General features: G+C 35.3%; 2 protein-coding genes and 1 pseudogene across 4 annotated transcripts; 2 read left to right on the top strand and 1 right to left on the bottom strand.

Moving 5' to 3' along the window:
- Window positions 1-830: 830 nt before the first annotated feature.
- Window positions 831-1529, top strand: nsph-4.3 (Nematode Specific Peptide family; the record flags this gene model as incomplete). The annotated part of the gene is made up of 3 exons (NM_001268022.2): window positions 831-941; window positions 1030-1113; window positions 1161-1529. 3 exons carry the CDS (start codon window positions 831-833, stop codon window positions 1527-1529), a joined length of 564 nt encoding a protein of 187 aa, NP_001254951.2.
- A 246-nt stretch (window positions 1530-1775) lies between these two features.
- Window positions 1776-4159, top strand: T04A6.3 (uncharacterized protein). 2 transcript variants are annotated; one of them, NM_001268020.2, is made up of 9 exons: window positions 1776-1912; window positions 1957-2139; window positions 2298-2385; window positions 2430-2529; window positions 2578-2663; window positions 3080-3221; window positions 3279-3363; window positions 3816-3899; window positions 3967-4159. In NM_001268020.2, the coding sequence occupies exons 1-9, from the start codon at window positions 1809-1811 to the stop codon at window positions 4148-4150; spliced, it is 1056 nt and encodes a 351-aa protein (NP_001254949.1). In that variant the 5' UTR covers window positions 1776-1808; the 3' UTR covers window positions 4151-4159. The 2 variants fall into 2 exon arrangements, with proteins under 2 accessions (NP_001254949.1, NP_001254950.1); NM_001268021.2 differs by lacking the exons at window positions 3080-3221; window positions 3279-3363; window positions 3816-3899; window positions 3967-4159 and having other exon boundaries at window positions 1782-1912; window positions 2578-2833.
- A 1615-nt stretch (window positions 4160-5774) lies between these two features.
- Y80D4G.1 lies at window positions 5775-8629 on the bottom strand (annotated as a pseudogene). Its single transcript has 6 exons — window positions 8507-8629; window positions 8324-8459; window positions 8073-8277; window positions 6315-6383; window positions 5986-6269; window positions 5775-5937 (listed from the first exon to the last, which is right to left on the bottom strand). Coding segments are annotated over exons 1-6 (980 nt in total).
- Window positions 8630-13697: the final 5068 nt, after the last annotated feature.

Here is a 13697-nt window from a genome sequence, read left to right as displayed (position 1 = left end):
AAATCATTTCAAACACCAATTACTGCGGTAACTGTCATCTTTCTAAAATCAATTTATTTTTACTTTAGTGTGCTCTTCACTGCATGTACTACCCACTGCTCATTTGGTATTCCTTCCAAATCTACTTCCTTTTTGATGACAAAATCGCGGGGCCAATGTTTCGACATCCGTTCTATCAGAGGCTTCATGTGAACTTTCGAAGCAATTTCACCAGTTTAATTAACAATCTTTTAAATTTTACATAGTGTTTTCTGAGTCTATAGATATTCCACGAGCTCACCCCTGCTACCGGTAAGGCGCAAGGAGAGCGAGTGTCGTGTGAAATGTCTAATTTCAACTTGAACCTCATTTGTTGCAAAATTGGTAGCCTTTTACTTACATTGTCTTGAATATTCCTTGGTGTCCGATATCTCGAATTTTTGTTTTTTTTTTTTTGATTTTTCTAAATGTTCTCCCTACCTCTTTACAAATGAATTTTCACTTCATGAGTTGTTTCCTTTTAATTTGAAATGTTGTTATTCAATAAAAATTTATTCTAATGTAAATATAAAAACAAAAAAAACTTCTTTTTTATTCGGAATATCTAATGAGCTATATTAAAATTTCAACGTGACTCTCTGATAAGCTTTCCGTAATAAAAAATGGGTTAGATCTTATAATCTCCCTATAAAAGAACTAAAAATCTTATAGTTTCTCATATTGAAATCAATCTTCGATCGCCTTCAACCATCGTAAACATCATCGATGGCGCCGAAGCGCAACCCGCCCCCAAAAGAAGACACATGGGCGTTCCAGCCTATTAAATCGCCTTTCCAGCCAAGCCCGGTCAAATGTATGGGAGAGCAGAATATGTAACTGGCTCTCTGATGCAAAAATGGAAAGCCAATCCATGGACGTTCCTGGAACACCGGAGGAGTTGTCGAGTGCTCGTTCCCATACAGGTACCAACTTGTGCGGTGTGGAGACTCTTTCCGAATCTTTTGGAAGGAGAGGAAGGAAATCTCCTAGGATATATTTGACGTCTTCCAGGAGTTAGCGCCGATCAGTATGTTGCCTTGTGGTACATGCAGGGTGAACCTGCCATGGGTCGTGATTTATATCGAGGGAGGAAAGGTTCGTGGATCTTATGAATCTGTGAAATTAAAAATTTGAAGTTTCAGGTTGCAGCCAACTTCTCTTGGTTCAACAACGATTACTGCAAGAGCGTTGGTTCCATTCAGTTGCTTGTACGTCTCGGACCACAGGTTGTTGGACACGAGTATGGATGGATTCCATTCCCAGAACCTGCCAACTTCGATGCTGGAAAAATCTGGAAGCCAGTGCACGTTAACAATCACAAGGGAGACATCTCTTTTGGAGTCGTTAACCTCCCATGTGAAAAGCAAATCTTTGCCAAAGTCGATGTTCGTAACGAGTCTTATGGATATGGTAACCAAGGAAAGGAACACTCGGCTCGTGGACCAGCTTGTGCATCCAGCGTCAGTATTCTTTGCCGCAAGGCTTTGCCAGGATACCAACTCGAGGGATAGAAAGAACACTTATTGTGAATTCCCACATGTTTTGAATAAATTGAATATTGAAAGAAATGTTCATTAAATAAGCGGAAGCATGCAGAAATTAAGAACATTGGAATTAAAAGTATACTTGACGTTTTTTCATGATCAAATCACATTTATAAATTTCCGTTTTTTTTAACGCTTTTTCCGCGAGCCTATATGTGAGGATGTGGAATATTCCACATCCTAATTGTTGATGTAAAATTTCATTTTACTTTTTCGTTTTTCGTTGATTGTGAATTGCGTCTTGTGATGAAAATAACTCAATTCTTACTTTTTGTAATACTTATCGTCATCCCAGCCGTGCTATCAGATGACAATGATGTTCGATTGGAAAACTGTGGAAAAAGGTTGGAGTAAGTTTATTTAATTGTAAAAAATTAAATGTTATCAAATTTAGACAATCTGGATCTGGCAATGATACACAAGATGACTGGTATGGTGTACTGGGCAGAGGTTCGACGTACAATACGTTTACAACAATTGGTCTTGGCGCAGTAACGATTAGTCGTACTCATGCAATTATTGATCATTCAATTCTCAAAGAAAAGATGGTTGAGCTAGATAAATCAACATGTCACGAGTAAGTTTAATTTTTTATGGAATTTTTGAAACATGCATTTGTTTTCACTATTTTAAAAGTTCCAAATCATTTTCAAAGTGTTTGCGAAAAATAATTTTTCGAATCAGAAAATGAAACAAATATTTCCTCCAAAAATATTAAATTTGTAAATTTTTCAGAGAACAAGCTAACGTAAGATTGAGAGAAGATTTATATATATATTTTATGACGTCAGAGCGTGACACTTCAGTTCATCTATTAATAAGAGTAAGACCCATTCTCCTGAAATAATCAATCCATTTTATTTTCAGGATTCGCACTTTTTTGGATCATGTGAATCAGAAAACCCAAAAGGTTTTCTTGTCGTAAAGTTTGAGAAACCAATAAATCTTCCTTACGTATGTTTCCCCGGTTGGTGAAATGGATTGTTTAATTTGAACGAAAGTATTAGTTCTTCAGACAATTCTTGGAAATGGTTCAACAAATCGGTCAACTCTTATCGCTTGACAAATGACTCAGATCACATAATTCGTACAGAGGGCAGGGTTGGTTTTTAACAGTAAAACGATTTTCTTAATGAAGAATTCGTATCGATCACAGTCCTTTAAATGTGGATAGTTACTAATGAGGATTTGGTTTTCATTTGGCCTGCACAATAAATGTATCTGCCGAAAACTGGACACTGATAATTTCACTAAATAACATTTTTAAATTTCTAGTTTTTTATAAGTCTAACTTGTCAAGAATAAGCAAGGAGTTCTTGTTACCTACAGATACAAGTTTCAAAGCAAGTCGCGCACAGATTTTGGTTTTTTTTAACGCAATTCATTTAAATTAAAGAGTGTGCATACTATTGTGTGTATTTGCGCATACTTTATATACATTATTAATTGAAGTTCTCACAAGAGCCGTTTAAATCAATTCAAAATCAATCAATTCAGGCAATCCCTATAATTTTCAGGTTGGACCATGTGGTGTCAATAACACCGACACGTGCTGGTATATCCCAGAAGAATTGAAGAATGAAAAAACTAATGGTAACGAAAGTTATCCAATTTTATCCATTGGTGAACGTACACAATTAATTGGATTTGTTTATAAAGGTAATAACATTTCATTATTTTAGTTGATTTATCAGTTGGAGAAATAATTCATTACAGATATGCCCAATTCGACATTTAGAAGTTTTCTCAACATTTATTCGACTTTCAATAAAACATGTGAACACCTTGGATTTTGTAAAAGGTATTCTTCATTCTAGTTGATCTACCGTAAGTTCCCTACTATACTTGTATTCCATCTTGTTCTACACCACTTCAACAGTGTAAAATATTTCTCTACATTTGGCTTGAACTTTTTTGATAAAACTAAAGGCAACCGAGACATAAACCATTAAAGTAGGACAATGGGAGTGCAAGTCTAATAGGAAAAATACAGTATGTCAATTTAAAATATTAATATCTAATTGTAAGTTATTTACATTGAAAAATTGAACTAAACGTATACCGGTTTCTAGAGAATCGATGAGATTTTTATTGAATTGTTAGTTACTATTCTTTCAGAATAAACTTAAACTGGTTTTTTTAAACTAGTAAAATAGTTACAGTATACGAAAATTTTGAAAAATTGGAATTATAATTTGTTTTTCAACTTGCTTAAATTTTTGGTAGGGAAATTACCAAATGCATTTTTTTCAGAAATAACCCTCCATCAACAAGCACAGAAATAACTACCACCATAGCAGAAAGTACTACGTACTTTCATTACGAAGAGCAGACTTTGTAAGTGTTTTTATACTCTCTCTCTTATAATATTTTTATAAATCTCAATTTATCAAATTTATTGCAGAATTCCTACCACTTCAAGTCCAACTACCGTAATCTATTACATACCAGCTATTGGATATGATGATTTTGAAGTTGATTACATCCGGAAGAATAAGACTAATAATGGAACTAAATTTAGATCATTTGATACCTTGATGCTTATGAGTATGATTTTTGTATTTGCCAGTAGAATGTTTGATAAATAAACGGATATTTATTTTTCTGTAGTTATGAGGAGGCTTCTATTGTAGACAGAACTTTTTAGCCAAATTCCTACCGATGCGTGTGAAACAAGATTCGTTTTCTTTGAGTTTTTCCGCCTACGAGAAATTTAAATTTTGCAATTTCTCCTATTCAAGGTTTTTTGTATGAATCCACTGATTTCAAAGAAGTGGAATTTACTGGTCAAAGGATAAGAAATAAAATGGAAAATTGACATGATTTATTTCAAGTTTATTTTTCTCTAATGAGTTTTAGTTTTTAAAATCGCATTTTAAACTGCTTTTATTCAGCAGATATATATTACAATCGTTGGAATAAGATAAGCTCTCAATTAATCATATTTTCAATTTTTATGGAATTTAATTTTATAAACCATCATTTATATACCACCACAACACAAAGAATTATCTTAATAGAGCTTTCCAGTATTTTGAGATATTAAAATTCTATAGTTTCGAATTTTCAGAATTATCATAAAGAACACATTCACTGTCCCCATAAACATTCCATGTTGGAGCAATGGAGCTGAGAATTGGCATAAACTTTATTACCTTTTATTCCTAGGTTTTTCTGTTTTTTTGTCTTCTTCCAAATAAATAAATTAAAAATTTGCAATGTTTTACCACGCGTTATACCTTTTATTTCGTATTCAAGAACGCATGATGTTCCAAGGGATGATGTCACAATTGGAAGGCAATAAGGTGTGTAAATATCAGTTATCGATTGAACATTTGTCGGGTGTTTCAGAATTGGCAACAGTATTATTACAAAGTCCAAATGTTCAGTAACACGGCGGAGAGTATCTCTGAAAATATACCACATTTTCCCAACTAGTCTTGAATTCTAGATTATGTCAAGATTTTTTCCATGAAACAGAAACCGATGGTGGTTTTTATAACAGGAATTGAAGTTTTTAATTTATTTACCAGTGGAGTCCCGATTTTTTCCAGGAGCCGCACAACTTGTCCTGAAAATATAATAATCGAGATATAAAAGTTGTTTTTTCAGAAGTTACCTTTCTCATTTTATTGTCAACTCGTTCAAATAGAACTCCAACCATGGAATATCTAGGTCCAGAAATGTACCCCTCATATTTAAAAAAAAATTATCAATTTTTTACCATATCAATTCCCCCAAAAATCCAAAATAATGATGATCTCAGGAACTAATTTCAAGCATGCTCGTTTAGTTCAACAACTCCTTATCAGCTACAAAATTCATTTACATGTTTGTTAGAGATTAAAGGATTAAAGGATTAAAGGACGATCCGTTCTTCAAGTGCTATGCACTGCGGATCTGGGATTCAGGTACACTGCCTGGTGGTGATCCCTCTGGGCTGTAATTTAAGCCACGTCCTAGCCGGGGACTGTGGCCGATAATCCAGTCACCACTACACAGGTAAACCGCGACATGCGAATATTCGTCGGGTGACGGGCCGCTATTTCGCGAAAAAGGTACATGGCTTTTGTGAAGGCGCGGGCCGCTATTCGATGAAGAACTCGCGAAAAACGGACCGGTGAATGATGAGGACGCTGCGAATGCCCAGCTAGCTGCCACCCGTCATTCGCCATATATTTGAAATTTGCGGTTCATTAATAACAATTGATAGTTCATACAAATTTTTATTTTATGAAAAAATAAAATTTAAAAAAAAGAAAAAAAAAAGAAAATTATTCGGATGGGGACGGGTTGATCGATGTAGGTGGCACGTTCCGAGGCGTCAGGACTTCCGAAGCGACAAGGTGACAGGAGCCGGTGACTGTTGAAGTCGCTGAAAACAAAAAAAGGTTTTTAATTCAGTATCAACTATTTTTCTTACGTGATGAATAATCGTCCAGTTGAAATGTCACAGTACACATGAGCGTGTTGGTGGTGGAGTCTCGTCGATCACATCATTCTGATTTGTCCCATCTAACTGTTGCTCGGTGAGTCGCAGAGATATTTTTCCGTGTGTTCTTGATCTCAAATTGGAATCAGAGAATTATTACTGAATCCATCTCCAGATCCAGTGTGATGATTTTAACGATTCAGAGACGATTTCGGTTCAAATGATGCGGCTACTTGACGATGACGAAGTTAGATTACGCCGATCTTGAAGTTTCTCTGAAAAAAGTAGTCGAAACTTGTCGAATATTTTTTTAAACCAACCGTTTTCCAAGTTTATCAATGACATCGTTCATTCTCGGCGGGCTCTCCGGTTCATTTGGGGCTCAATAGCTGAAGAGTTGGATGAGGCCTTCATTCCGAGATGACAAACTTTTAGGGTGGCAAAGGTTCTTTGGGGGCAAAGTATCCAAGGAGACAAAGTATCCAGTAGACAAACTGGGGTGTATCTTGGGGGGCATATCTTTGGTGACAACCTTTTTTCAACTAGATTTTTATATGTATTTTTCAACTAATTTTTGTTCACATTTTTCTGGAATAAGTTTTTTAATGCAATTTTCAATCGATTTTCGGTTATAATTCCCTCACAATTGAATGTATGAACGATGGTCTTTTGGGAAAAGCTGTAAAACGTCCAACTAACTTGGAATATCGTGAAGCTCTTCCTGATGGTCTGATCCTTCAGCTCCGAAGGATCACATGGGTACCTTCTGATGTTCTGATCCTTCAGATAAGAAGGATCGTAAGGGTACCTCCTGATGGTCTGATACTTCAGCTCCAAAGGATCACGAGGCTCTTCCTGATGTTCTGAACCTTCAGCTCCGAAGGATCACATGGATACCTTCTGATGTTCTGATCCTTCAGATAAGAAGGATCGTAAGGGTACCTCCTGATGGTCTGATCCTTCAGCTCCAAAGGATCACGAGGCTCTTCCTGATGTTCTGATCCTTCAGCTCTAAAAGAACATGAGGCTCTGCCTGATGATCTGATCCTTCCGATCCGAAGGATCACATGGGTACCTTCTGATGATCTGATCCTTCAGATAAGAAGGATCGTAAGGGTACCTCCTGATGGTCTGATCCTTCAGCTCCAAAAGAACATGAGGCTCTGCCTGATGATCTGATCTTTCAGAGCCGAATGATCACATGGGTACCTCCTGATGTTCTGATCCTTCAGCTTCGACGGATCATATGGATTTTTGACAAAATTTGAAAAAAAAAAATTTTGAAAAAAAACTCGAAATTTTTTTCAAAAATGTTAATATTGAATCGATAAATGGAAAAAAATAAAAAATAAATTTTAGGCCTAATCAAATTTTTTCCGGATATTGTTTTTTTGTCATGATTATATGTTTTTAAATTTTTTATAATGTGTTTTATAATTAAATTCGTCATTATTTCCATCGTAATGTCCTTTTCGATGCAGAATTTGCATTAAAGCCTCATGTTCTTTTAGAGCTGAAGGATCAGAACATCAGGAAGAGCCTCGTGATCCTTTGGAGCTAAAGGATCAGACCATCAGGAGGTACCCTTACGATCCTTCTTATCTGAAGGATCAGAACATCAGAAGGTACCCATGTGATCCTTCGGAGCTGAAGGATCAGAACATCAGGAAGAGCCTCGTGATCCTTTGGAGCTAAAGGATCAGACCATCAGGAGGTACCCTTACGATCCTTCTTATCTGAAGGATCAGAACATCAGAAGGTACCCATGTGATCCTTCGGAGCTGAAGGATCAGACCATCAGGAAGAGCTTCACGATATTCCAAGTTAGTTGGACGTTTTACAGCTTTTCCCAAAAGACCATCGTTCATACATTCAATTGTGAGGGAATTATAACCGAAAATCGATTGAAAATTGCATTAAAAAACTTATTCCAGAAAAATGTGAACAAAAATTAGTTGAAAAATACATATAAAAATCTAGTTGAAAAAAAGGTTGTCACCAAAGATATGCCCCCCAAGATACACCCCAGTTTGTCTACTGGATACTTTGTCTCCTTGGATACTTTGCCCCCAAAGAACCTTTGCCACCCTAAAAGTTTGTCATCTCGGAATGAAGGCCGTTGGATGATGAGTGGGTCGCCTGCTCCTCATCGTCATCTTGTTCGCTATCAAAGTTCAAGCGACAAGGCACTGCGCCAGTGAACAAATGGCGTTGAGCCTTTGGTGGATTCTCATCGTCGTCTTCAGAAGTCTCTGGGCTTTGGATGGGAGTGTGCTGTTGATTCTGAAAAATTCGATTTGTTAAAATTATGGTTTAAAAAACTGATTACATTGACAAATTGAGCACCAACTTGCAATTGCCGGTCTTCAATTGCAGCATGAAAGCGAGCAGTCGGATGGCCACCGCTACTGCCGGTAATTCCGGTTCCCAAGTCAATTCCATGTCCTCCAATCCTTTGTATTCACCTGCAAAATATACATAATTCTTGCTGTTATGCTGAAATTGTGAATACCGTCTTGTCCTTTGTCGTCTGATGGTGCTTGCAGCCACTGCTTAAAGCTCCCCGCGGTGGAGACAAAACAGTGTGGGAACAGGATTGCAGGTCGGACGAATCGTCGTTTCAACGTCTGAAATGCTGAAACACGAGTATATTTACGGAAAATAATTATTTTTGCCAAAAAATCGAAGAATTGGTAAAGAAAACTATGAAAAATCGAAGAAAAAGAAAAAGAAATCGTGAAAAAATAATTTCGAAAATGAGGAGGATTTACGGTAAAGAGGGCGCGCAACCGTTATTTCGGAGTGTCGTTGCCTTCTGCGTTTGGAGCTTCTTTTGAAATGCTTTCTCGCTCTTATTTTGAAGCCGTAGAAAAGAAAAAATCACTTTGAGTCGTAAATGTGATTTGTGATTGAAACCAACAAATAATTGAAAAAAAATTGAGTTCAATAAAAATTTAATTAAAAATATTTTCCACTAATTTTAAAATTTTGATAAGGGTACCCCCTTATGAAAAAATTTTGGGAAAAATTTTTTCTTCCAAAAAATTGTAATACTGCTGGATTGTGTAGGAAATGTATATTTTAGAATTTTCCACAGTTATCATGGCACAATCATACTCCTGGGCAAAAAAATACAACAGTCGATTTGGCTTGTTCATAGAAAGTCAGTACTTCCAAAATGTTCTAGCTCCGCAGGCAGCTGAAATATGAAAAACTTGTCAACTAAAAAGTTGTTAGGAATAACAGGATTGACAAATTACTTATTGTAACTTTTTGCGATCTCGGATGGCTGAGCAGGTAGGAGCACCTAATTATGAGTCAAATATCACTAATTTTGACTGATGATATCTCCGTACTCTGCACAGAAAGCAATAAACTATTAAACCTGAAACATGTTCCATAACAAACTGAAAAAGTTTGTAGTTGACAATTTTTTGATATCTTGCTTGCCCGATGTGGGACATGACTTCGAAAAACTGTCATAGTAGGTAGATCTGATAGAGGAATAGAGGTTTTTACAGTTTCTTAGTTTTCGAAAGCACCACATTTTGAAAGAAAGTACATAGATACAGTTAGGGAAACATATTTTTACAATATCTGATAAATATTTGACAAATTTTGAAAAAAAAATTGGATTTTTTTGAATAAAAAATCCAAAGGGTCCCCCCTTATGAAAATTTTCTAAAATTTTTTCGAAAATTTTTTTTTGAAAACTTTTCTTAATTTGTTCATATGTTATAGAACTGTTTACTTTGGATGCGTATATCTTTGTTGAAAAATTTTTCTGACAAAGTGATCAACTACAAAGTTGTTTATTTTAATATAAAGTACAACTTTGTAGTTGATGGTATTTCTTCAAAAAATTTGATGGTCGAGAAAAGTTGTGTTAATTGCGGCAGTTTCATGCCTGTATTTTCTTCGTCTTTTTCTGTTCATATCTCGGCCATCAAATTTTTTGAAAAAATACCATCAACTACAAAGGTGTACTTTAAATTAAGATTAACAACTTTGTAGTTGATCACTTTGTCAGAAAAAATTTTTCAACAAAGATATACGCATCTAAAGGAAATGCGTTTTTTGAACTTAGGGGTTCTACTGAACCCCAGGTTTTTGTCTGAAATCGTGTTCTGAACATCGAAACTAAAAAAAACAATCAAATTTACATTTTTCTATAACATCTGATCAAATTATAAAAAGTTTTCAAAAAAAAATTTTGAAAAAATTTTAGAAATTTTTCATAAGGGGGGACCCTATGGATTTTTTTTTCAAGAAAACCCAAAAATGTTTTTTTTTCAAAAGTTGTCAAATATTCATCAGATATTGTAAAAATATGTTTTCCTAATTGTATCTATGTACTTTCTTTCCAAATGTGGTGCTTTCGAAAACTAAGAAACTGTAAAAACCTCTATTCCTCTAACTGATCTACCTAGTATGACAGTTTTTCGAAGTCATGTCCCACATCGGGCAAGCAAGATATCAAAAAATTGTCAACTACAAACTTGTTTAAGTTGTTATGGAACATGTTTTATGTTTAAAAGTTTCTTGATTTCTGTGCAAGGTACGGAGATATCATCAGTCATAATTAGTGATATTTGGCTTATAATTAGGTGCTCCTATCTGCTCAGCCATCCAAGATAACAAAAAGTTACAATAAGTAACTTGTTAATCACTTCATTCCCAATAACTTTTTAGTTGACAAGTTTTTCATATTTTAGCTGCCTGCGGAGCTAGAACATTTTGGAAGTACTGACTTTCTATGAACAAGCCAAATCGACTGTTGTATTTCTTTTGCCCAGAAGTGTGATTGAGTCATAAAAACTGTGGAAAATACTAAATCATACATTTTCTACACAATCAAGAAATTTTCAAAAATTTTGGGAAAAAAATTTTCATACCAAAAAATACCAAAAATTTTTTTTTCATAAGGGGGTACCCTTATGAACTTTGAAATCGTACCATACTTGTGAAATTAAAAAAAAATCGTGAAAGTGAAATGTCAAAAAAAAACTCGAACAGACTTGTTCAACTTGTACTAAGAAAGGATTCATCAGTTGAACTAGTTAGTATCTATTCCCAACTTCTTCGTAGGCTACTACTGGGTTCATCCGACGCTCGTCGGTTGGCGGCCGGATATTCACCGAAAATTCGTGTGTCCCGGTTCGAAAAAGTTTGCTGAAAATATTTTGTCACCCATTTCAACCACTCATCTTACTTTCGCGCAATCTTCACCGGAAGCGGTTCTTCTCAAAATCAAGCAAAAATCATTCGTCCGGTACTGAACAGTTTTTCGCATGTTTGCGGTTTTTCGTCAGTAATTGACCAGATATTCGCGTGTTAGCGGCTGTTCGTTCGTTATTCACCAGTTGCTCGCATGTCGCGGTTTACCTAGTGGTATACCGACTGAGCTATCTGCCAACCAATAAAATGTTTTCCATAATCATTTAATTTTCTAATTTTTCTAATAAACAAATTGTCAGTTGAATCTACTCTGCTAAATTTTATGGGTAGAGAGATATGGACATTAGTAATTAAGTATGTTAAAGCATCACTAAAAATTTAGCAGAGTAGATTCAACTGACAATTTGTTTATTGGTACTTTTAAAACAACTTTGCAGTTGACAACTTTTTTTAATTTTACCCGTCAACGGAGCTGGAAGTCTTTGAAAGTAGGTCCTTTTCGTGAAAAACTCCAGAGAAAACAACAGTGGTTTTCTCCTAAAAATGACATTTGATTCTCCAAAATCGTAGAAATATCCAAACTAATGCTGCTCTTTCAAACCAAACACTTTTTGAAAAAATTTTGAAAAATTATTTTTGAAGAAAAAAATGTGCATACATCAGGTGGGAGAAAAGTGAAAATTTATCAAAAAAAGAAAACTTCCAAAAAGTTTCCAAATTACTTTTATGATTCTTAGGAACCAAAAAATTTATTCCGAAGTTACCAAAAAACGGAAGAAACCGTGTTTTTGTGCATATTTCATGCTAGAGGAAAAATTCAAAAAAAATTAATACCAAGTGGGGAACGAACCAGTGACCTTTAGATTAATGAGCACGAGAGTTCTCCAATCGGCCATTCGAACGGCGGCTGCAGTGCCAAACTTTTATGTAGCCACTTCTACACACGAAAAACGGCATTTGAGCAAAAAGAGGACTACTTTTTAAGGCCGAAAATTTCAGCTTTGGGGCAGAGTTTAGCAGATTCCAAAAAATGATTTTTGTAGCCAAAGACCTCATCTGTCGTTTAAAGTTTGTCTTCCTAGCAATTCCCCTATTAACAATATTCCCTAGTAAGTTTCACAGCGGTTCAAATAATAGTTTCTTTTAATTTAAAACACATTTTTAGAAACAGACAAAGCTGGCCATCAGAATTAGTAACTGGTTGAATTCTTTTGTTCCTCTTCCAAAGCAAACTTTACAACTCGACACCATTTCATTTGTCGTATCCCGAATCTTCCGTTCTTGTACTGACTCCCCACAGTCAATATTACTAGGATTAGGGTATATTGCTCCCAGTGAGTTACAAGTGACTGTAAATGTTTTCGGATTTCCGTAGAGACAAGCTACACTTCCAGATTTTCTTGGCTGTAGAGTTCCAGCATATTCTTTGAAGCTTGTGAAATAGTCGTGTGCAAGAAAGATCTTCTCCACATCACATTCAGTAATATTCAGTGAAAGAACACCACGGGAAAATTTTTTGCGAATTTTTTCATCCCAAAAAAAAAAGGAAAAAAAAGGTCCAGAAAAAACAAACAAACATTGTTGTCGCAGTCACCGAGGACCTAGGATTTCCTCATCCTCCCTGGCTCTAATGGTCTAACTTTGGAAATTCATCTAATTGTCTAACTTTGGGAATTCATCTAATGGTCTAACTTTGGAAATTCATCTAATGGTCTAACTTTGGAAATTCATCTAATGGTCTAACTTTGGGAATTCATCTAATGGTCTAACTTTGGAAATTCATCTAATGGTCTAACTTTGGGAATTCATCTAATGGTCTAACTTTGGAAATTCATCTAATGGTCTAACTTTGGGAATTCATCTAATGGTCTAACTTTGGAAATTCATCTAATGGTCTAACTTTGGGAATTCATCTAATGGTCTAACTTTGGAAATTCATCTAATGGTCTAACTTTGGGAATTCATTTAATGGTCTAACTTTGGAAATTCATCTAATGGTCTAACTTTGGGAATTCATCTAATGGTCTAACTTTGGAAATTCATCTAATGGTCTAACTTTGGAAATTCATCTAATGGTCTAACTTTGGGAATTCATCTAATGGTCTAACTTTGGGAATTCATTTAATGGTCTAACTTTGGGAATTCATCTAATGGTCTAACTTTGGGAATTCATCTAATGGTCTAACTTTGGAAATTCATCTAATGGTCTAACTTTGGAAATTCATCTAATTGTCTAACTTTGGGAATTCATCTAATGGTCTAACTTTGGAAATTCATCTAATGGTCTAACTTTGGGAATTCATCTAATGGTCTAACTTTGGGAATTCATCTAATGGTCTAAACTTTGGGAATTCATCTAATGGTCTAAACTTTGGAAATTCATCTAATGGTCTAACTTTGGAAATTCATCTAATGGTCTAACTTTGGGAATTCATCTAATGGTCTAACTTTGGGAATTCATCTAATGGTCTAACTTTGGGAATTCATCTAATGGTCTAACTTTGGAAATTCATCTAATGGTCTAA

This window comes from Caenorhabditis elegans, chromosome III (assembly GCF_000002985.6).
Source record: "Caenorhabditis elegans chromosome III".
NCBI classification, from domain to species: domain Eukaryota; kingdom Metazoa; phylum Nematoda; class Chromadorea; order Rhabditida; family Rhabditidae; genus Caenorhabditis; species Caenorhabditis elegans.
The sequence above is the reverse complement of the archived record's forward strand: the minus strand, read 5'-3'. Positions and strand labels throughout refer to the sequence as shown.